Raw genomic sequence first — 23516 nt, forward strand, 5'->3', positions numbered from 1 at the left:
GAAAAAAATTGGAACAGTAGTAAAAGGACAGGGTGGGGAGCAGTGAGTAAACTGAATTATACCATTCTAAGGTTCTTACATTTGTGAAATGTGAAATAGGAAGGTGAAATAGGAAGTGGGAAAGGTTAGGTATGAGGTGTGAAGTGGTACAGTGCTACTTCTAAGTACTGAGAAGTTAAGGAGGCATATTGTTAGCCCTAGAGAAATCACTAAATACTAATAACAAAGAGTATAACTAAAAAAGCCAATAAAGGAAATACAGTGGGGTATAAAAATATTTAAGTTATGTGAAAGAAAGCAGGAAATGAGCAACAGTGGAATAAAAAAAATAGAAGACAACAATATGGTGGACTTTTTAAAATTTTTGATTGGAGTATAGGTGATTTACAACGTTGTGTTACTTTCAGCTGTACAACAAAGTGAATCAGTTATACATATACATATATCCACTCTTTTTTCGATTCTTTTCCCATATAGGTCATTACAGAGTATTGAGTAGAGTTCCCTGTGCTATACAGTAGGTCCTTATTAGTTATCTATTTTATATATAGTAGTGATGTATATGTCAATCCCAATCTCCCAATTTATCCCTCCCACACTTCCCCCCTGGTAACCATAAGATTGTTTTCTAAATCTGTAACTCCATTTCTGTTTTGCAGATAAGTTCATTTGTACCATTTGTTTTAGACTCCACATACGTGATAGCATACGATATTTGTCCTTCGCTGTCTGACTTACTTCACTCAATGTGACAATCTCTGGGTCCATCCATGTTGCTGCAAATGGCCTTATTTTGTTCTTTTTTATGGCTGAGTAATATTCCATTGTATATATGTACCACATCTTCTTTATCCATTCCTCTGTCAATGGACATTTAGGTTGCTTCCATGTCCTGGCTATTGTAAATAGTGCTGCAGTGAACACTGGGGTGCATGTATCTTTTCAAATTATGGTTTTCTCCAGGTATATGCCCATGAGTGGGATTGCTGGATCATGTGGTAACTCTATTTTTAGTTTTTTAAAGAGCCTCAATATGGTGGACTTTAAACCAACCATATCAGTAATTACATTAAATGTAAATGGACTAACACTCTAAATAAAAGGACAGCTTTGTTAGACTAGATGAAAAGGTAAGAAGTAGCTATATGCTATCTAAGAGATATACTTTAAATTAAAAACACAGATAGATGCTTTTAAAGGCAAAATATTTACCATACAACTAGTATGCATAAGAAAGTTGTGTGGCTATAATAATATGAAAGTCCTTCAAGACAAAGTATATTATAGAGAGCTGGAGATCTCATAACCAAAAGATTCAATTAATCAGAAAGACATAAAAGTCAAAAATGTGTATGCACCTAAAACAGAGCTTCAAAATATATGAAGAAAAAAAACGGACAGAAATGAGGGAGAAATAACAAGTCCAAAATCACAGTAAGGGGCCTTCCCTGGTGGCTCAGTGATTAAGAATCTGCCTGCCAATGCAGGGGACACGGGTTCAATCCCTGGTCTGGGAAGGTCCCACATGCCGTGGAGCAACTAAGTCTGTGCACCATAACTACTGAGCCTGCACTCCAGAGCCCGCGAGCCACAACTACTGAAGCCCGCGCTGCCTAGAGCCCATGCTCCGCAACAAGAGAAGCCACTGCAATGAGAAGCCCACTCACTGCAATGAAGAGCAGCCCCCTCTCGCCACAACTAGAGAAAGCCCACGCGCGGCAACAAAGACCCAACACAGCCAAAAATAAATAAATAAATATTTTTTAAAAAGTAATGCTTCAAAATCATAGTAGGAGATTTAACACTCCTCTCTTAATAATTTATAGAACAAGGATAGAGAAAATAAGGATATAGATCTGAATAACACTATCAACCATATTGACATTTAGAGAACATTATACCCACTAACTGCAAAATGCACTTTCTTTTCAAGTGCACATGGAACATCCACCAAGACAGACCATATGCATAAAATAAGTCTCAATAAATTTCAAAGGATTAAAATTTACAGAATATTTTTCTCTGACTGTAACAATAAAAACCAGTAATAATAAGATACCTAGAAAATCCCCAGTTCTTTGAAATTAAACAGCACACTTCTAAATAACTCATGCATCAAAGAAGAAACTCCAAGGGAAATCAGAAAATATTTTGAACTGAAAAATAATGAAAACACAACACATCAAAATTTGCAGGATGTAGCTAAAGCAGTGCTCAGAGAGTTTATAGCTTTAAATGCTTATATTAGAAAAGAAGAAAAATTTGGAATCAGTGATCTGTATTTTCAGCTTAAGAACCTAGAAAAAGAAGAGCAAGTTAAGCCCAAAGTAATTAGAAGGAGATAAATAATAAAGATCAATGAAACGGAATAAAGCACAAACAACAGAAAATATCAATACAGCCAAAATTTGAAAAAGATAAATCAAATGAATCGCCAAGTAACACAAATCAAGAAATAAAATGAGAAAATATAAATTATCAACATCAGGAATGAAAGAGGTTTTATTTTAAAGATGTTAAAAAAGATAACAAGGGAATATTGAGAAAAACTTTATACTAATAAATTTAGCAATTTAGATGAAATGGACAGATGCCTTGATAAACACAACTTATCAAAGTCTGACTCGAGAGGAAAAAGAATAGAAAATGAATAGCCCTATACGTCTATTAAAAATTTGAATTCATAATAATAAACATCCCCAGTCCCGGAAGGTTACACAGTTAAATTATATCCAATATTTAAGAAAACAATGGAAACTTACACACAGGTTTTCAGAAAATGGAGTAAATGCTTTTCCACTCATTTTATAAGGCCACCATAACCCTAATACCAAGTTCTGAAAAGATATTTCAAGAAAATAAATTATAGACCATGATCTTTCATAAGTATAAATGCAAAAATAAATCCTCAGGGACTTCCCTGGTGGCACCGTGGTTAAGAATCCGCCTGCCAATGCAGGGTACACGGATTTGAGCCCTAGTCAGGGAAGATCCCACATGCCGTGGAGCAACTAAGCCCGTACACCACAACTACTCAGCTTGTGCTCTAGAGCCTGCGAGCCACAACTACTGAGCCCGCGTGCCACAACTACTGAAGCCCGTGCGCCTAGAGCCTGGAATCCTCAACAAGAGAAGCGACCGCAATGAGAAGCCTGTACACTGCAACAAAGAGTAGCCCCCACTCGCCGTAACTAGAGAAAGCCCACGTGCAGCAATGAAGACCCAATGCAGCCAAAAATAAATAAATAAAATAAATAAATTTATTTTAAAAAATCCTCAATGAGATATTAAGTAAAATTCAGCAACATATAAAAAGAACAACACATTATGATCAAGTAGGGTATATCCCAAGAATGCAAAGTTGACTCAACATTCAAAAATCAATGTAATTCATGACATTAACAGAATAAAGGAGAAAAAGTGTAACATCGCCTCATTAGATAAAGAAAATGCATTTGATAAAATTCAACACTATTGGGAATTCCCTGGTGGTCCAGTGGTTAGGACTCCATGCTTCCATTGCAGGAGGCATGGGTTTGATCCCTGGTTGGGAAACTAAGATCCTGCATGCTGCGGTGCGGCCAAAAAAAAAAAAGATCAACACTATGGTAACTCCCAGCAAACTAGGAAAAGAAGGGAATTTTCTCAATTTGATGAAGGGCATCTATTAAAATCTACAACTAATACATACTTAATTGTGAAATATTGAACACTTTCTCCATAAGATCAGTCACAAGCAAGAATGTCCACTCTCACTGCTTCTATTCAATAGTGCACCAGAGACCCACATCAGTGCAATAAGAAAAAGAAATAAAAGCCTTTAAAACTGGAAAAGACAAAGTAATACTGTCTCTACTAGCATATAACATGATTTACTACACGGAGAGTCCTAAGGAATCTATCAAAAAAAAAAAACAAACTACAAAACTATTAGAATAAATAAGTGAATTTAGCAGGGTCACAGCATACAAAGTCAATCTGTTGAATCATTATTATTTCTATATCCTAATTACAAACAATTGGAAATCAAAATTTTTAAATATTTAAAATATCATCTAAAAGCTCAAAGTATTTAGGAATAAACTTAGTGAAAGATATACACTGAAAATTACTAAATATTGCTGAGATAAAGGAGATTTAAGTAAATGAAGAGCTATACCATGTTCATAGATCAGAAGAGTCAACATCGTTAAGGTGCTCATTCTCCCCAAATTGATCTACAAATTAACTGTAATCCCAGTCTAAATCTGGGCAGGCTTTTTCTTTTTTTTTTTTTTTAGGAATTGACAGACTCATTCTGAGACTTATATGGAAATGCTAAAGACCTAGAAGGGCCAAAACAACTTTGAAAAAGAAGAACAAAGTTGGAGGGCTTACACTAGTGATTTCAAGACTTGCTATATACAGTTACAGTAATCAAGAAAGTGTAATATTGATATAAGGACATGGATACAGCTTAAAGGAACAGATATACAATCATTTGGTTTTCAACAAGTGTGCCAAGATAATTCAATGAGGGAAAGGATAGTCTTTTCAGTGAATGGGGCAGAAACAACTGTATGTCTGTGTGGGGGGAAAAAAATGAACCTTGAATCCTACCTCACAACATCCACAAAAATCAATTATAAATGGATTATAGACCTAAATGCAAAAGCTAAAACTATAAAACTTAAAAAAATATTGGAGAAAAATCTGTGTGAACTTGGTTAGAAGCAGTGATTTCTTAAGATACAAAAATTGTATTTTACCAAAATTAAAAACCTATGTCCTTCAAGACACTGTTAAGAAAATGAAAAAATAAGCCATAGAAAAAATTCATGATACATATATCTGACAAAGGACTTATACCTAGAATACATAAAAAGCTCTTATAACTCAGTAAGAAAAATTTCATTAAAAAAATGGAGAAAAGACTTGAATAGACACTTCACAAAAGAAAAATATATGAGTGGCCAATAGCACATGAAAAGGTGCTCGATATTATTAGGCATCAGTGAACTGCAAATTAAAACCACCGTGGGACAGTACTTCACACCTAGAAAGATTATAATTAGAAAGACCGATAATAATTGTGAAATGTGGAGAAAGTGAAACCCTCACACTTTGCTGGTAGTGTAAAATGATACAACCACTATGAAAAAAAAAGTGTGACAGTTCTTACAAATTAAATGTATGCTTACTATATGACCCAGCTGTTCTTCTCATAGGTATTTACCCAAGTGAAATGAAAGCACATGTATGTTCTCAAATAAACTTATACATGAATGTTCATAGCATTATTCTGAATAGTCAAAACCTGGAAACAACGTAAAAGTCCATCAATGTGTCAGTGGATCTACAAATTGTGACATTTTCATAATGAAACATCACTCAGCAATGAAATAGAACAAACTACTGATACACGCCAAACACGGATGAATCTCAAAATCACGCTGAGTGAAAGAAGCCAGACACGGTAAACTACATACTGTATGATTCCCTTATATGAAATTCTAGAACAGGCAAAGCTAATCCATAGTGATAGAAATCAGATCAGATAGAAATTCCTGGGACAGTGTGACAGGGGATTGACTGTGACGGGGCATGAGGGAACTTTCTGGGGCAATGAAAGTGTCCTAAGTATCATTGGGGTGGTGGTTACACAGGCATACACATTTGTCAAAACTCATTGAACTATTTAAAATATGTACATTTTATTTTATATAAATAATTTCTTAATAAAGTTGACTTTATAAAAGTGTGCATGAGATATAACTCAACTATGTTTGACTGTGGTGATTGCACTTTTCCCTCTATTGTGGTCAGATCATGTTTCCATCAGTCTCAGTTTCCAAACCTTCCTACTCATTAACCTTCAGTTAAGGAATATGTAATTGGTCTTAGAGGTAGGATTTGGGGCAGAAGAGGGGAAAAAATCACTCACTCCTAAGGAGAGTGCGAGGGAGAGAGAAGAACTTACTCAGACATGACCAAGTCCCAACACACCAGATGCATAAATTCCTTAGAACCCTGTGTGTGCCAGGAGCAGACCCAGCGAGGCAGGGAGAGGAGGAGTGGGGTGACACTGTCATGCGGACTTACGCCTGTTCTCTCTGTTATTCTTCACGGCCCACAGACCCAAAGAAGAGCTGTCAGCCAGTGTTGGAGACTCTGCGCCAGGCCATAGACGGCACCGTGTATGCCCACAGCACCTTGGAGGTGCAGACGCTGCAGCCTATAGTCAACTTCCTCGCCACTGCCACAGTGCCAGGCTTCTGCGAGCTCCCGCTGTGCCCACGCCTCTCTCGGCTCTTCACCGTGCTGGCCTTGGGCAGCGTGACCCTGGCCACGCTGCTGAGCAGGCACGTGCCCAGCATCCAGGCCTGGCTCGAGAGCTTCCGCTCTGTGGAGCGGGAGAGCGTTCTAGCAAGAGCCCTGGTCCGGGCCTCAGTGGAGGCCTGGGAGGCGGTGGGCAACTGCTTTCTGCCCTCACCCCTCCGCCCACACTACCGCTTCTCCCTGCACTCTGTGAGCCAGCTGCTGGGCAGCCTGCAGCTGCTGCCCATCAGGGTGGGCTCCCGGGGTTTTGTGGATTGTCCCAACCACCAGGAGCACCTGCGCCGGGTGTCCGGCTTACGTGGCACCCACCTGGCAATCATGATGGCCACGCGCAACATAGTGCGTCTTTGGTTGCATGAGGCACAGAGGACCTTTTGTGACCGGCTGGACAGCCCCAGGGAACGCTCCTTCTGTGCCAACCTGCTCCTAGAGGTAGCTCAGAATGTTTTCTGCTGTGGGCCAGCGCCCCAGAGCTTGGGCAAGGGCTACGAGGAGGAGGAGGAGGAAGAGAGGGTGCCTGAAGTGGAATCCGAAGGGGAGCTGGCCCAGTGGGAGGACTTGAGCAACAGCGGCGGTGAGACCGAGGAGGAGGAGGACCCGTGCGGCCTTCAGGCCACAGGCTCACTGTCCAATGGTTCAGCACCGTCCAGAGCACCAGTAAAGAGGGCGACCACAGGGAGCTTAAGTCAGAAGATAAGCCAGGAGGAAGGCACAGGGACCTCCAGCTACAAACTCCAGCTGAATAACAGATCCAAGAACTGGTGGCAGAAGACAACCCAGGCAGACGTGACCTCCCCCCTGTTGTTCCCAGTGCTACTGCTCTGTCCTCAGGAAAAGCCCTCAGACCTGGTCTTCAGTCAGGAACTGATACTACGGTCCAACTCGGAGAGCTCCAACTTGTACCTGGAACGGCAGTGGGTGAGCCTGGAGGAGCAGCTGGCCACATCAGCTGCGCAGCTGAAGCTGAGCCCCCACCTGGCCCGGTGCCACTTGATGGCCCAGCACGTGGCCCGCCTGGTCCGGGTGCTAGCCAGGCCCAGGCAGCATGGCCTCCTGCTCTCGGGGGCTCAGGGGACTGGGCGCCGTACTGCCGTCACTCTGGCTGCTAGCATTTGTCAGGCCCACCTCTTCCATCTGCCACGTGGATCAGAGGAGGCCATTCTCCAGTGTCTACGGGATGCCAGCTGGCATGCTGGCATGTTAGGCCAGCCAGTGGCCCTGCTGGTGCCCAAGGGTGTGAATCTCACTACCCTTCATCGCCTGCTGGCCCTGGCAACCTCAGGCAGGTTCCCTGACCAGTACACAGAGGCAGATCTGGACAACATTGAAGAACATCTCCCCAGGGACAACCTTAGTGTCAAGCAGAACGTCAAGAAGGAAATGCTGCTGCAGAGGTGAGGCCAAGAACCCCAAGCTAGGGGCTGCTCTGCTCTTGCCCCACCCTGGCCAAAGGCCAAAACCCCCCACAAAACCGAAGGGCTACTGTGAGGGCACAGGAGAGCAGGGCGGAGGCGTCAGGTTGGGATGGGGACCTAGATGGGCAAACAGGGATAAAGCGGAGGACGGTATCTGAGCTCCTGCCCCACAGGTTCTACCAGCAGGTGTGCAGCCACCTGCACATGTTCATCCTGATCGGAGATGACCAGGCCCACAAACAGCTGCCCTCCACCCTTTTCCTGAGGCTCCTTCAACTGGCCATCGCCAGCACTGACTGCTATGAACCCTGGGACCAAGATTCCCTGGTCAGTGTGGCCCAGCACCATCTAGAGGGTGCTCAGAGCCCACCCCTTGATGACGGTGAGCCCTTTTTACCTGTCCTTGCCACTCATCTTGACCAGGTTCTAAAGAGGATTATTACTTAGCTCAGTCTCTCTCTCTAGAACCTAGTTGAGCCCCCTTCACCTTTTCTGCCCTCCTTCCTGAGCCAGGAGAGGGTCTCTGTCATTTCTTCCCCTACGAACTCACAAGTCCAGGCTAAAGCCATGCCTGTTGCAGGCTTCTTGAAGTGCCCAGACCTTCAGGCCTCAATTCCCAGTGTGGCCAAATCCATGGCTCTCATCCACCTTTCGGCTGCCAGCTACCACGGGCACCTGTGCCCGGAATTGCCTCTCGTCACCCCCAAGGCCTTCCTGGACTTCCTGAACAACTTCGTGCTGCTGCAGCAACAGATGACCCTGCAGATTAAGAACAAGGCCCAGCGGTGAGTGGCCCCATTCCCTCCCCCGTACCTCCTTCTGCTCCCTCAGGTCCACTCACTGGCACACTGTGTCTTCAGGATCCAGGATGCCCTGGGAAACCTCAGGATGCTGACTGAGCAGCACAGTGCCCACGCCAACCTGGTCGTCAGCTTGGAGCAGCAGCTGAAAGACTCCCGCAAGGTAAAGGGGAGAGGATTTTGAGGCGTGCACAGTAGGGTCAAAGCAGGAGCCCAAACGGGGACTTTGGAGGAACCATACAGACGGAACCTTAGTTCTTGTCTCCTGAGAGTCCCCCTTTCCCCAGGGGATCTCTCTAATTCCTGCCACCTCCTCCTTTAGAGCTCAGGCTCAAAGTTCCCCATGGCGCAGCTGGGATCGGGCTGGTTCCTCTAAACACATGAAACCCAAGTGTCTGCTTCTGGTTGTCCCTAGTACCTTGACTGTGTGAATTTCAGTATGCTCCCCAAGCTCTCCAGAGATCCCCACTGGGGATGGGGCAGGATTACATCCTCATGGTCCCCTCTCATTGTAATCCTCTTCTCCTGGATTCTCTATCACTGCTAGTTGGCACACCTCTTGTAGCTGTCCTCTCTTCCCATGCTGCTTTGTCCCTGCACGGCTTCCTTCCACAAAAGCACCAAATACACAAATATATACACTGTATATATAAAAATATACACTGTTATGTACAGCGGATGGGAGATGGCTGTGGGGGCCATTTACATTCTAGAACAGAACCAGAAATAGATTAAATGGCATCCTAGACCTCAGTGTCCTGAATTTTTCTCTGTCACCTTCCTCTACAGGGCATTTGCTAGTGACGGACTTTTCCCTCCTCCTCCCACCTCCACAATACTGTTCCGCAATGCTATTCAGCCACCCCACTTTTCCTTTAGAGCTCCCCAAATACAGTGCTCATGTAATAAGAGATTTTTCTTTCTAGTCCAAACCCTAAATCCTGTTGCTTTCTTATACAGAGCAATTTTCTTCTTTGAATAAACAAACCGCTCATATCTAGCTAAAACTGGTAGCAGTGGGGTCATCACGCCTTCTACAGTCAAACACTCTTAGTTAATAGTGTTTTCCTAAAATAAAGAGACTTTTTTCTTTTGTTTTTAATAAGAGGAATTCTGAAATTGCATTTTTTTTTTCCTTCCTGCTACACAAGACTTTTTGATGAAGGTTCAGGGATAACTACAGTGAAGTAAACTAGTGATTAACTTATGAGCAGATAATCTGAGTTACTTTCTACTGGGCTTTCAGGGCTTCCAGCTCCCAATGCGTAACCCGCCTCTTCTGATGGGTGCCCTCAGGGCTGTCATCCAGTGTTGCACAACTCCAGGGGCATGGCTTACATTGTGTCTAAGTACATGTATCTACTCCCCATGTGTTCTGTGCAGTTCTCATAGTACTGGTGCCCGCCTACCATCAGCCACAGAGGATCACTAGCTTAGATTAAACATGAAGACTCAGTTGAGATGCAAAAAAATTGAGAAGTTCATAGATGGACAGGAGTCCTCTTTCCCATGTTTTCCAAATTCCAGTTTCTTGTCTTGGGCCTTATGTTTTCCCAAAATGGATAATACCAGGAATTGTTGATATGGCTTAGGGGTGTTATTATTCTTTGATCCCTGGGTCAGTTACATCAGAGCACAACATAAGAACCCCAAAATCTGGATATGAGATTTTCATAGTCTCAGGGGCATTCACTCAACAGCCATAATGGTGTGTACTTCTTTCAATGTTGTCTACCTCAGGAAATGGCACCACCATCCACTTAGTCATTTAAGCTAAATCCCAGGAGTCATTCTGGACCCCTCCATCTCTTTTCCTTCTCATATTCAATTGGTTCATTTATTTATTACTGTACTCAACAAAAATTAATTGAACTCCATATTTTTTGTCCGAGCACTCATTAATATTTTTGTCCATGTCTACATCTATGCTTACATCTAGATAGATAGATAGAATTTTCACCTCAACTTTTCTAAGGAAGCCATCCTTTCTTCCATTTTACAGATGAGAAAACTCAGATCCAGAGAGGTTAGGATGAGAATTAAATGAGATATTACATGTAAAGCACTTCAAAGTGCCGGCACATAGCAAGAGCCCAATAAATGTTATCATGTATTAGATTGCCTCCTAATAAGAAAGATAAGACATTGCCCTTGCCTTCGTGGTGCCTAGTCTACTGGAAGAGATAGGCTCATGCAGGTGATTACAAAACAGTGTGTTATGACAGAGCAAGTCCAGGGTGCTCTGAAGTATCAAGAAAGACTTTCTAGAGAAAGCACAGTGCCACACAGTATGTAGCACAGAGGCACGTGTAGAACACGGCAGGTGTTCAAAAGCATTCCTTAAATATGTAAACAAATGAATGAAGTATCAAGGTTGATACCTGAAGGTTAGGTAAGATTATGTATAAAAGGGTTTGGGAAGAGTGTCACAAGCTGAAGTAACAGCAGGTGCAAAGGCCCAGAGGCAAGAGGATGTGTGCCACGTTGGAGGAGCTAAAAGTCAGGAATGGCTGGAGAGCAGAGTGCTGGGAGAGGAAAAGGAAATGAGGTTGGAAAGATGAATAGAGGCCTCCTGGTCATGGAGGCATTGTAAACCAAATGAAAAAAGTGGCGAGTGTTAAGGGACATGATGATACGATATTTGGCTTTGAGAAAACCAATTAGGCTGCAGCATGAAAAGCCAGTTAGAGGATGGGGAGTAGGAGTTAGGAAGCCAGTGCAGAAGGTCAGGAGTGAGAGAGCATGGGCGTGAATGATGGTGTTGGGGATGGGAGTAGATACGAGAGACGTTTAGGAGGTGGAACCGAAAGGCCTTGAAGATGGGTTGGGTTTGGGGGACTAGAAGAGATGGAGTCAGGGTAACAATTAGGTTTCTTCCTTGGGAAACTTCAATGTATTTTGCCACAGTTCTCTGAGAAAAGAACACATGAAAAGATGGGTAAGATTGCAAGACATCTGAGGAGGCATAGCTAATATGTTCACTTCTGGACACATGGAGTCTGAGGGGCCTGTGAGACACCGAAGAGGAGATTCCCACTAAGCGGATGGATACAGGGGTGTGGGTCTTGGGAAAGGATCTGGCTAGATATGAAGATTTGGAAGTTGTTACGGTGTAAGTGGTACTCAGAGCCATGAGATTAAGGAGGGTGCCCAGAAGTGTAGGCTGAGAAGAGAAGGGGGCCCTGAAAAAATTTCTGAGAAATATTTAAGGGATGGCAGAGGAAGAGACTGAGAAAGAGCAGCCACAGAAGCTGGAGAAAGCCAAAGAAGAACACGGGCTCATGAAAGTCAAGGGAGGAGAATGTTCAAGAGGGGGGAGCTGTCCTCTGTGGCAAATGCCACTAATGGGTCAAGTAAGAGTGTAGCCCGGTGGTTAGTGTGCAGGCTTTGGACTCAGACTTCCTGGGCCTGTATGGTAGGTCAGGAGAAGCACCCACCCACTCGGGGCTGCATTACTACATGTATAACTCACAGATGAGAAAATGACACTTTCAGAGCTCAGCATGTATCTGTGGCCTATTTGGAGTTCAGCTTGGTCACCCTGACTATCGAGTGAGGAGTACGCCTGAGTCCAAGCCCATGGGGTCTTCCCTTGGGGTAGTCCCACCTGGCCCGGGATCTAGAGCTACAGAGCCTGAACTCTGTTCACAGAGCCTCAGCAGACTGCATCATCAGCTAGACCAAAACAAGCTTCTGCACAAGCGGCAGCTGGCAGAGTGTCGGCAGCAGGAGAACCTCATTGAGAACCTGACCAAGCAGCGGGATGCCCTGCGGGCTCAGCATGAGGCTTTCCTGGAGCAGGTGGGCTCTTCCTGCTGCCTGCCCGGCACTGCTCCTCTCTTGGAAGAGGACAACCCCTCATAGGATGCCCAGAGGAGAGGATGGGTTGACTTCTCATGAAGTCTCCTGGGGGAGGGGGAAAGGTAATAAGATGGCTTGGGGTATGGTCCCTTAGGGGACCCTAGGAGAAGATGATCCCTCCTGGAAATACACTGAAGAAAGAGGACATTCTGGGAGCTCACTTCAAGAGCCCATCTCTCCTCATTCAGATGGGCAAGGCATTTCTGGGGCCCCTGAGCCAGCTGCAGGTGGCTGACTTTGAGGAGATACGGAGCTATCGAGCGCCACCAGAATCTGTGGTCCAGGTGACCAATGCTCTGTGTGACCTCTTCCACCGCGAAACAGGCTGGGCCAGTGCCAAGCAGCTGCTATGCACTGAGGATTTTTATCAGGTAGGGAATGTGGGGCGCAATGGAGGAGGAGAGTGGAGGCATGGAGGGGAGACTTGGCAAGGCTGTGGGGCAAGGTTCAGAGCACCTATGTCTTCCCCCCCACCCTTCTTAACACACACTCTCCCAGGAGCTGGTGTTCTTCCCCAAGGAGAAGATGACAGACTCAGAGATGATAAAGTTAAACCTAGCTCTGAAGGCTCCAGGCATGAGCGATGCAGCCTTGCGGGCAGTGAGCACACCTGCAGCAAGGCTGGCAGCCTGGCTCTGGGCCGTTCTGTGCTACGGGCTGGCACGGCGCCGAGGACTGCCCACGGGCCTGCTGTTGCGGCAGGTGGAGGCGACACTGGCTCGGGAGCAGGCCCGCCTGGGCCAGTACCAGTTCCAGGCCCAGGAGATCCTAGCGTACAGTTTGGCCCTGTCCAAGAAGCTGGAAGATGCCCAGGCTTCCCACAAGCATGTGGCAGAGAAACTCGGTCAGGCACAGTGTGGCCATCATCACAAGTGGCCCATCAAGGCTGCACTGCTCACGCCCATGCATTCCTGGACTACAGAGCTCCAGGTAACCAGCCCCTCCTAGGCTGCCCCCTAAAGTCCATTTCGGCACCACAGTCCCACTCCTCTGCTCCTCCCTGTGCCCTCACTGCCTTCTTCTGTCCCACTCTGCCCTCCTTGCCACGCTTTCCTCCACACCCTGCCTTGCTCCCTCTCTGCCAGACCCTCTGCCTCTACCCTCCCCGCTGGCCTACACACCCTCTGGTCTTCCCTTCCACACCAGAAGTTGAAGGGGCACTGCACGACTGTGTTCGGAGATGCTGTCTTGTGTTCAGCTGCCATCAGCTACCTGGGTCCCTTCCCACCAATGCGGCGCCAGGAGCTACTTGACAAGTGGCTGGCTCTCTGTAGGGGCTGTCAGGAGCCGCTGGGCCCAGATGACGTGGCACAGGCACTGAAGCAGATGCAGAAATCTGTCATCACGCCACCAAAGAAACCCCTGCTCTCCACACGCTCTCCCTTCAGCCTTCTGGCCTTGCTGAGCTCTGAATCTGAACAGTTACATTGGGACCGAGACCTGAAGCCCAAGGCAAAGTCAGCCCGCCTGGCAGGCCTGCTTCTGCGAAGTCACACTCACTACTTCAGTTGCCGTTGGCCCCTGCTGCTTGACCCCAGCAACCAGGCCCTCATCTGGCTGAACCCACTGCCTCTAGAAGAGGCTGGATGCTTGGCCACAGGTCCCACCAAAGGCAGAGGTAAAGCCAGGGATAGTAAACCCAGTGCATTTTGGGTGTCTGAGCTGCCCAACACTCTCAGCCACATGTGCTCTTCCCTTTCATAATGAAGACACTAAATTTTTATGGCCAGGGTATCCCAGATTTCATTAGCCAACATGATATTTTTTAAAAATATTTATTTATTTATTTTGGCTCTGCCGGGTCTTGGTTGCGGCACGCGGGATCTTTAGTTGCGGCATGCAGGATCTTTTAGTTGCAGCACGCAGACTCTTAGCTGCGGCATGCATGCGGGGTCTAGTCCCCTGACCAGGGATCGAACCCGGGCCCCCTGCATTGGGAGCACGGAGTCTTACCCACTGGACCACCAGGGAAGTCCCCAGCCAACATGGTATTAATAAATTAGGTCACATTTACATTTTTGGGCCCATATTGCAATGATTCTGAATCTACGCGGCTGACCATGATCTTCCGCATCCTGATCTGCTCAGCACTATTAGAAACTTGAACTACAACTCAGAGCTTTACTACCCAAATTTATCGCATGTTCAGGAATTCTGGGGAAATATTTCTATTGGTCCTGCTTGGATCAGGGACCCATCTGGGTAGAGCATCAGAAGGAGCATTTCCTAGGGGAAGGGAGAGTGTTTATTTCCCAGAAGAAGGGGTTGAGGGTTTTACTGGTAAGAGCAATAGACATCCAGAATAGAAGGTGTATAATAAATTTGTCTGTAACAGGGGCTCCATAAGCGGACTATCTGGGTCAAATATCTGTCCTTTGCTAGCTGTGTGACCCAGGCAAGGTATTTAACCTCTCTATGCCCAAGTTTATTTGCCAATAAAATGAGGATCTTAATTATACCCATCTCATAAACTGCTGTGAGTATTAAGTAAGATATTTCATGAAGAAAGAGTTCACACAGTGCCTAATACATAATAAGTTCTCTAAACATTAGTCATTATTACTACCAATATATTACTGCTATCATTCTTCCCGTCCATCCCTTGGCTGTCCAGCACAACTTTCTGTCTCTCTGTTGTTCCCATACACCATTACAAAAACGTCCATTATACAGCTAGCACATGTGTATCTATAAATTAATTTACCCCCTCTCTAATAAGAGACACCCTGAAAGAAACATCTAGCTGCTATACCCAATTCTGAGTGCTGAAACTCTGAATGATGTTTGTTGCTCTTGATCAGATCTGGATGTGGCTCTTCATGATTCTGTAACCTATGCTACATGACACGCTGAATCTCACCATACCAATACACCTGATATGCAAAGTGAAGCAAAATCAAATCAAGATAACTATAATAAACTTCTGTTTAGAAACTTGGAAAGGGTAAGAAGTGCACGCTGTATATTGGTCTCTAGCATGTACTGTACAATGCTAGACAGATATAGTAAGACAAATGATTAGCATCATTTCACTGGCTAATGGAACTCACTGGAGTGAGTTCTTGGACAGCCAGTTCAGCTGCCCTGAGTTCTGATGAATAGCATAATTTTCCTTGCCCATTGTCCCCAGGGCTACCTGTGAGAGGAAAGTTGGGCAAAAGTCCCCTGTTCATAGCCGTTATGCCATAAATGTCCGCTTCCTATTGGAATGGGTATGGGGGCTTAGGATTTGCCTTAAAATTAAGCAAACACAGATCACTTGTTACCAGATGGGAGATTTTCCGGCTAATCCCTTAAAATCTCTCATCTTTTTTCCTGCAGATTTCATTTGTAAGGACTCTATTAGCTATTAACAGATGCCAGAAATCTTGATACATTCTCATTATTGAATTTAAACCCCAGCTTCTGGCTTCTGTCTCTTAATATTGGTTCTGGGGGCTCCACAAATTCCACTAAGCCTTAGTGTAACTGTCATCCATCTAAACCTTGGCCTTCACCTCAGAGCTGTAGTAAGAAAATAGTCTGAGTAGTGAGCTTAGGCTAACTGGCCATGGAATGGAGCCCCTATTTGGGCTGTATGCAAATCAAAAGGGGGAGGGAGACTATTTCTTGTCAAGCAGGGAATGCATAGAGAAAAGTGCTTCGGATGAACCTGGAGGCTTCCCTGATTTTCCAGGCTCCTCCAATAGCCCATAATTTCCTATTCCATGTGACATGATATACAAAATCATTTTTTATAAATCAGCAAGTTGCATGAGTATCTGATCATGTGTGATCTGAAATTTCTTGATATGAGAAGAAAGGAATTCCCTGAAAGTTTTTTCTGGAGGTTGTTTCTCTCATCTAAGTAGAGAAGTAGCCAGCATGCTCCAGTATTTTCTACTAAATCCACTAAAGTTCAGTGAGCACATGGTCCAAGTCCCATGAGATAAGCTAACTTCTTACCCAACACATAGCCTAACTACCTTCCCAGTAGGGAAAAGAAAAATCCTCATTTGCCCTTACTCCCCAGTGTGCTCTATCAGTTAGGAATGCTCTCACTACCAGTAACAAAAATCCAACTCACCATGGGATTTATTCATCTCACATTATAAGATGGACTGGGATAAACAGGTACAGGGCTTCAGTGTTGACTTCAAGCACCCAGAATCTTCTACCTTTCTGACCTATGATCCTTGGTATGTTCATTTATCACATTGTAGTGGGTTGAATGGTGTACACCCAAAAGATATATCCACATCTTAACCTCCAGAACCTATGAATGTGACCTTTTTTTGGAAAAAGAATCTTTGCAGACGTAATTAAGTTCAGGGTCTTGTAATGAGACCATCCTAGATTTCCAAGGGTTGGCCTAAGTCCAATGACAAGTGTCCTTATAAGAGACAGAAGAGAAGGCATAGGTACACAGAGGAAGGCCGTGTGAAGATGGAGAGCTAGTGGAATTACGTAGCTATGAGCCAAGGAACTCCTAGAACCACCAGAAGCTGGAGGAGGCAAGAAAGGAGTCTTACTTAAAGCCTTCCGAAGAAGTACAGCCTTGCCAACGCCTTGATTTTGGATTTCTGGCCTCCAGAAATCTGAGAGAATAAGTTTCTGTTGTTTTAAGCCACCATATTTGCTATCAAATGCTGCTCTCTCTCCAAGCATCGTGCCAGAGTTTCTCCTAGCCAATTCTGTCCCCTTCATCAGAAAAACAAAAGATCTTCCAGAAATCTCAACAGCAAAATGCACTAGGCAGAATTTGGCCCCCATCACCTTTGTCCTCTGATGTTACTCCATAATTATGTTACATGGCAAGAGAGACTTTGCAGATGTAATTAAGGTTGTTAATCAATTGACCTTAAAATGCCCATTTTTTGATTGGGTTGGGTTTTTGTTTTGGCTGCTTTGAGTCTTCGTTGCTGCGTGCAGGCTTTCTCTAGTTGCGGTGTGCAGGCTTTCTCTGTTTGCGGCAAGCAGGGTTACTCTTCGTTGCAGTGCACGGGCTTCTCATTGCGGTGGCTTCTCTTGTTGCAGAGCAAGGGTTCTAGGCGGGCAGGCTTCAGTAGTTGTGGCACACGGGCTCAGTAGTTGTGGCTCACGGGCTCTAGAGTGCAGGCTCAGTAGTTGTGGCGCATGGGCTTAGTTGCTCCACGGCATGTGGGATCTTCCTGGACCAGGGCTTGAACCCGTGTCCCCTGCATTGGCAGGCAGATTCTTAACCACTGCGCCACCAGGGAAGTCCCTGTTTTTTGTTTGTTTGTTTGTTTTTTGATATATATATTATTATATATATAATATATATATATATAATATATATATATTGAGCTATATGAACTGTTTGTATGTTTTGGATATTAATCCCTTGTTGAAAAGATATATTATATATATTATATATATTATTATATATATAATATATATATTATATATTATTATATATATAATATATATAATATATATATATTATATAATATATAATAATATATAATATATATATATTGAGCTATATGAGCTGTTTGTATGTTTTGGATATTAATCCCTTGTTGAAAAGATATATGCACCCCAGTGTGCATAGCCGCACTATTTACAATAGACAAGACATGGAAGCAACCTAAATGTCCATCAACAGATAAAGAAGATGTGGTGTGTGTGTGTGTGTATATATATATATACATGCACAAATAATGCCATTTGCAGCAACATGGATGGACCTAGAGATTATCATACTAAGTGAAGCAAGTCAGACAGAGAAAGACAAATATCATATGACATCACTTATATGTGGAATCAATAAAAAAACATACAAACAAACTTATTTACAAAACAGAAATAGCCATACAGACATAGAAAACAAAGTTATGGTTACCAAAGGGGAAGGAGTGGGGAGTATAAATTAGGAGTTTGGGACTAACAGATACACACCACTATATATAAAATAGATAAACAACAAGGACCTACAGTATAGCACAGGGAACTATATTCAATATCTTATAATAACCTATAATGGAAAAGAATCTGAAAAAGAATAAATAAATATATAAGTATATATGTGTATATATATATCTGAATCACTTTGCTCTACACCTGAAACTATCACAACATTGTAAATAAGCTATACTTCAATAAAACAACAAAAACAAACAAAAAACTCCAAAATAGTAAGCCTGGAAGAGCACGCAAGTCCCAGATGAGCACTGCAGCCCCAGTGATTTTAGCCTTTTTAAAAAAAAATTAATTAATTTATTTTTGGCTGAGCTGGGTCTTCGTTGCTGCATGCGGGCTTTCTGTAGCTGCGGCGAGCAGGGGCTACTCTTCGTTGTAGTGCGTGGGCGTCTCGTTGCGGTGGCTTCTCTTGTTGCAGAGCACAGGATCTAGGCACGCAGGCTTCAGTAGTTGTGGCTTGTGGGATCTAGAGCGCAGGCTTGGTACTTGTGGCGCACGGGCTTAGTTGCTCCACGGCATGTGGGATCTTCCTGGACCAGGGCTTGAACCCATGTACCCTGCATTGGCAGGCAGATTCTTAACCACTGTGCCACCAGGGAAGTCCCTGTTTTTTGTCTGTTTGTTTGTTTTTTGATATTGAGCTATATGAGCTGTTTGTATATTTTGGATATTAATCACTTGTTGAAAAGATATATGCACCCCAGTATGCATAGCAGCACTATTTACAATAGACAAGACATGGAAGCAACCTAAATGTCCATTGACAGATAAAGAAGATGTGTGTGTGTGTATATATATATATATATATATATATACACACACATATATATACATGCGCAAATAATGCCATTTGCAGCAACATGGATGGACCTAGAGATTATCATACTAAGTGAAGCAAGTCAGACAGAGAAAGACAAATATCATATGACATCACTTATATGTGGAATCAATAAAAAAATATACAAACGAACTTATTTACAAAACAGAAATAGACATACAGACATAGAAAACAAAGTCATGGTTACCAAAGGGGAAGGAGCGGGGAGGATAAATTAGGAGTTTGGGATTAACAGATATACACCACTATATATAAAATAGATAAACAACAAGGACCTACAGTATAGCACAGGGAACTATATTCAATATCTTATAATAACCTATAATGGAAAAGAATCTGAAAAAGAATAAATATATATATGTATATATGTGTATATACATATATATATATATATATCTGAATCACTTTGCTGTACACCTGAAACTATCACAACATTGTAAATAAGCTATACTTCAATACTTCAATAAAACAACAAAAACAAACAAAAAACTCCAAAATAGTAAGCCTGGAAGAGCACGCAAGTCCCAGATGAGCACTGCAGCCCCAGTGATTTTAGTCTTTTTTAAAAAAATTAATTAATTTATTTATTTTTGGCTGAGTTGGGTCTTTGTTGCTGCACGCGGGCTTTCTCTAGTTGCGGCGAGCAGGGGGCTACTCTTCGTTGTAGTGCGCGGGCTTCTCGTTGCGGTGGCTTCTCTTGTTGCAGAGCACAGGATCTAGGCACGTGGGCTTCAGTAGTTGTGGCTTGTGGGCTCTAGAGCGCAGGCTCAGTACTTGTGGCGCACAGGCTTAGTTGCTCCACGGCATGTGGGATCTTCCTGGACCAGGGCTCGAACCCACGTCCCCTGCACTGGCAGGCGGATTCTTAACCACTGCGCCACCAGGGAAGCCCGGTTCTAGCCTTGATTTTAGCCCAGTGTAACTCTGAGCAGAGTGCCTGATCAGGCTTCTAAGCTACTGAAGTGAGAGATAATAAATGGGGTGTTGTTTTTAGCTAAGTTTGCAGTAACTTGTTAAGCAATAGGAAACGAACATACCAAATTGTGGACCTGGCAACCTCCACTTGCCCACTTCTTGAACACTTAATATTTTAAAAAATCCTTAAAATTCTTAAATTTCTTGACAATTAAAAAAATAAGTATTTATGTTTTCCAGATCCTGCAGTAGAGGAGGCAAAGGAGAAGGGGGCTGCAGACGGCAGCTGGTCAGCTGACCACCTCGTGCACAGCACTGTCCATGACGTGGCTATTGCCACAGTTTACGGCCTTTCTCCTACAAGTTGTTACTTCCAGGCACTGGCCTCTATGCTAGTGATGACTCTTGTAGTTGTCAGTGCCAGACTTTGCTTAGGCAAAAAGGGAAATGCACTGACTCTTCTAATCAACCTACAGAAAAGCAGAAATGGAGCTGATTTCAGGGGTGACTAGAACCCCTCCCTGGAATTTTAGAGTAGCAATAATGAGAGCTACCCTTTATTGAGTGCTTGGTAGGTGCCAGCAGAGTGCTTTCTATGCATTGTTCCATGTCATCTTCACAGTAACCCTATGAGGTACTCACTACTATCAACCCCATTTTGCAGATGACGGAGTTGCGTCATAGAGAGCTTAAGTGACTTTCCTAAGGTGTCTTCTCGCAGAACTTCCTTCATGAGCTGGAGCCCTTGGGTGAACGGCGCTCCCCAGGAGCCTGAGTCCCTCCCTGAGAAGAGCTCCTCTTCATCTTTCTGCCACAGGGAAGGGCTTCAGGAGAAATCAAGGAGAAGAGTCTAAAGAGGAGGACGCGGAAGACGAAGGTGATGAGAGCGATGAGTGTTATAAGACAAAAGAGCAGACGGCAGAAGAAAGGGGAATCGAGGAGAAGAACAAGGAAGAGGAAGGGCAGCAGGAGCGAGAGGAGACAGAACAGGAGGAGGGGGCGGGGACTGAGTCGCAGTCCCCGCCCCCTCCCAAACTCCGCATCTTCTCGGGTGCTGACCCAGAGCTGGGGCCTCAGCTCCAGGAGGCAGCTGCCGGTGGTGAGAACTCGTCCCCTCCACCCGCGTGTCTCCTGTGTCCTCCCCCTACTCTGTGGCCCCGCAGGACTCCAGCAACCCAGTCTGACCTCAGCTCCCACCTTTACCCTGGTCACTAACTCTGTGGAAGAGCCCTGAGGGAGCCATCCTGTCGGAGGGGAGCAAGTCGGAGCCAGATTTTGTGCATGGGGGTGCCCAGGTGCTGGCATGGTGGGTAGGGTATCCTTGCCTCCCCCTCGCAGGCCTGCCGGTGCTACTGACCAACATGGAGCTGGGCCTAGAGTGCCCAGAACTGCAATGGCTACTGCAGCGGGAACAGCTGTGCCCACCCCAGTTGCAGCCTGGCTTCTGTCTCTATCTGAGCACGACCCTTCCCCTCAGTTCTTTGGAAAAAGGTGAGGCCCAGTGGGTAAGTTGCCAGAACAGCTTTGTGGGAACACCAGGGCCTGAGCTTCACTCAGTCAGTCTGGCCCAGAGCGGGCTCAGGACCGTAGCAGGGAGCCATGCTCCCTGTGCCTCTCACCCCTGGCTCTGCCAAGGGGAAGAGGTTAAGCGTCTCCCATGTGATTCCAAGTGCTAGGCTGTGAATTGCTGAAAGGGCTGAATGTGCTGGACCTGGGCATGAACATGGAAATCCTAGAAGAACAGCTGCTGCGTGAAATCTTGTGCACAGAGCGTCCTGAGCTTGAGAGCCACTGGCAGGACCTGAGGATCAGATTCCTGGACGCCTGGGAAGCTGTGCAGGCTGCTGAGGTGCTTGGGGGGGTCCAGTCTGCGGGTTGGGATGAGCTTTGCAGGGGCCCAGGTACGGGGGTGGAGATGAGTGCTGCTGATTGGGAGCTACGTGGGAAAGGGCCGGATCCACGCAACAGGCGACTGTTTGCAGGAGCGGCTGCTGACGACGCTGCTGCTCCAGAACCCAGGGCATCAGAAACCAGCCAAGTTCCTGCGAGACATGGTGAGGGCCCAGGCAGAGCTGTGTCGGCTGCGTGCCCATTTCGAGGAGTTAGAAGAGCTGAGGATGCAGGAGGTGGCATTGTGGGCACCCTATCGGCATGTGGTCTGGCATGGAATGGCCATTATAAAGGCTCTTAGCTCACTGCAGAACCTGCTACCGCTTTTCCGTATGAGTCCAGAGAACTGTCTGGCAGCCACCAAGCGGGCTCTGAACAGCATGAAAGGTGAGATTCATCAACAGGAAGAACTACCCTGCCGTCTGCTGCAGTTAAAAAGACAGCTGACCCTCCAGCTACTGGGCAGTACTGTTGCTACACTGGGCCTGACCCAAGTACCCTTGGTGGGTGCCTTGGGTGCTCTGGCTCTGCTGCAAGTGGCAAGGAAGGCACCAGAGCTGGAGAGGCTGGCCCTCTGGCCTGGACTGGCAGCCTCTCCCAGCACAGGCTACAGAAAACCAGTCCCAGGTGTGGCTCGACCGGCCTGGCTAGGGCTGAGAGCCTGGCACGAATGTGAGATGTTAGAGGTACTGCCCCCATATGCTGGGCTGTGTGCATCCCTGGCAGGCCACTCCAATGTTTGGCAGGCTTACTTGTCACTGTCATCCACAGTGCTAGGTCCTGCACCGGGGCCTGGGACTGACCCATTCAGCCTCCTCCAGAAGCTGATCCTGTGGCGTGTGCTGCGACCCGAGTGCCTGGCCAATGCCCTGGCAACCTTCACCACCAGCCTCCTGGGCCGGCCCCTGGATGAAAACATGTGTGCTCCCACCATACCCTTTGAACACAGTCAGGCCACTCAGCCCACGCTGATTTTGTTGCCACCACCTGGTCACCCCACCGCCACTGTGCATCCCCTGACCGTCATCCAGAAACTGGCTGCCAAACACGAGCAGGTTTGAGCCTAGCCTCTTGGCCACAGAGCCACCAGGCTCTTAGGGCTGGGATGGGGTGTGGGTCTCCCCTCCCAGCATTCTCATGGATCCTTCTGGATTACTCAGGGACTTTTCAGGTCATCTACGGCATTACTCTGGGCCCCTTGGGTCACCCTGGGATCCCTTTGAGTTACTCTGCCATTCTGCTGTTGGTCCTCAGGGGCAGAAGCACCTGAAGGTGATAGCTCTGGGCTCTGAAGCTTGGGACCCGGTCTCGGTTGTGGTCAGCATTCTCCGCAAGGCTATGCACAGCGGGCACTGGCTGGTGCTGGAGAACTGTCATCTGATGCCTCACTGGCCAAAAGAGCTGCTACAGCCCTTGCTGGGGCTGTTGGCCAGAGCCAAGGGTGGGTTTGCTGCCTAGAGATGGCTTCTAGGACCCTATCCTACACTTGGGCCTGAGCTTGAACTCAGATCTCATGGCTGATCCCCTAATCCCCTTTGTGTCTGACTCCTAACCCCC

At 45.6% G+C, this 23516-nt stretch overlaps 1 protein-coding gene across 1 annotated transcript in view; it reads left to right on the plus strand.

Moving 5' to 3' along the window:
* Positions 1–23516, plus strand: part of DNHD1 (dynein heavy chain domain 1) — a 77986-nt gene that overhangs the window by 50971 nt on the left and 3499 nt on the right. Inside the window, 13 exon segments of the mRNA XM_036861305.1 lie at positions 6116–7712; positions 7907–8115; positions 8314–8518; positions 8594–8696; positions 12185–12334; positions 12583–12765; positions 12893–13324; positions 13541–14012; positions 20887–21168; positions 21408–21560; positions 21740–21918; positions 22052–23014; positions 23214–23400. Of these exon segments, the coding sequence (XP_036717200.1) occupies positions 6116–7712; positions 7907–8115; positions 8314–8518; positions 8594–8696; positions 12185–12334; positions 12583–12765; positions 12893–13324; positions 13541–14012; positions 20887–21168; positions 21408–21560; positions 21740–21918; positions 22052–23014; positions 23214–23400 (5115 nt within the window).

The sequence above is a fragment of the Balaenoptera musculus genome, chromosome 8 (assembly GCF_009873245.2).
Source record: "Balaenoptera musculus isolate JJ_BM4_2016_0621 chromosome 8, mBalMus1.pri.v3, whole genome shotgun sequence".
In the NCBI taxonomy this organism is placed as follows: Eukaryota; Metazoa; Chordata; class Mammalia; order Artiodactyla; family Balaenopteridae; genus Balaenoptera; species Balaenoptera musculus.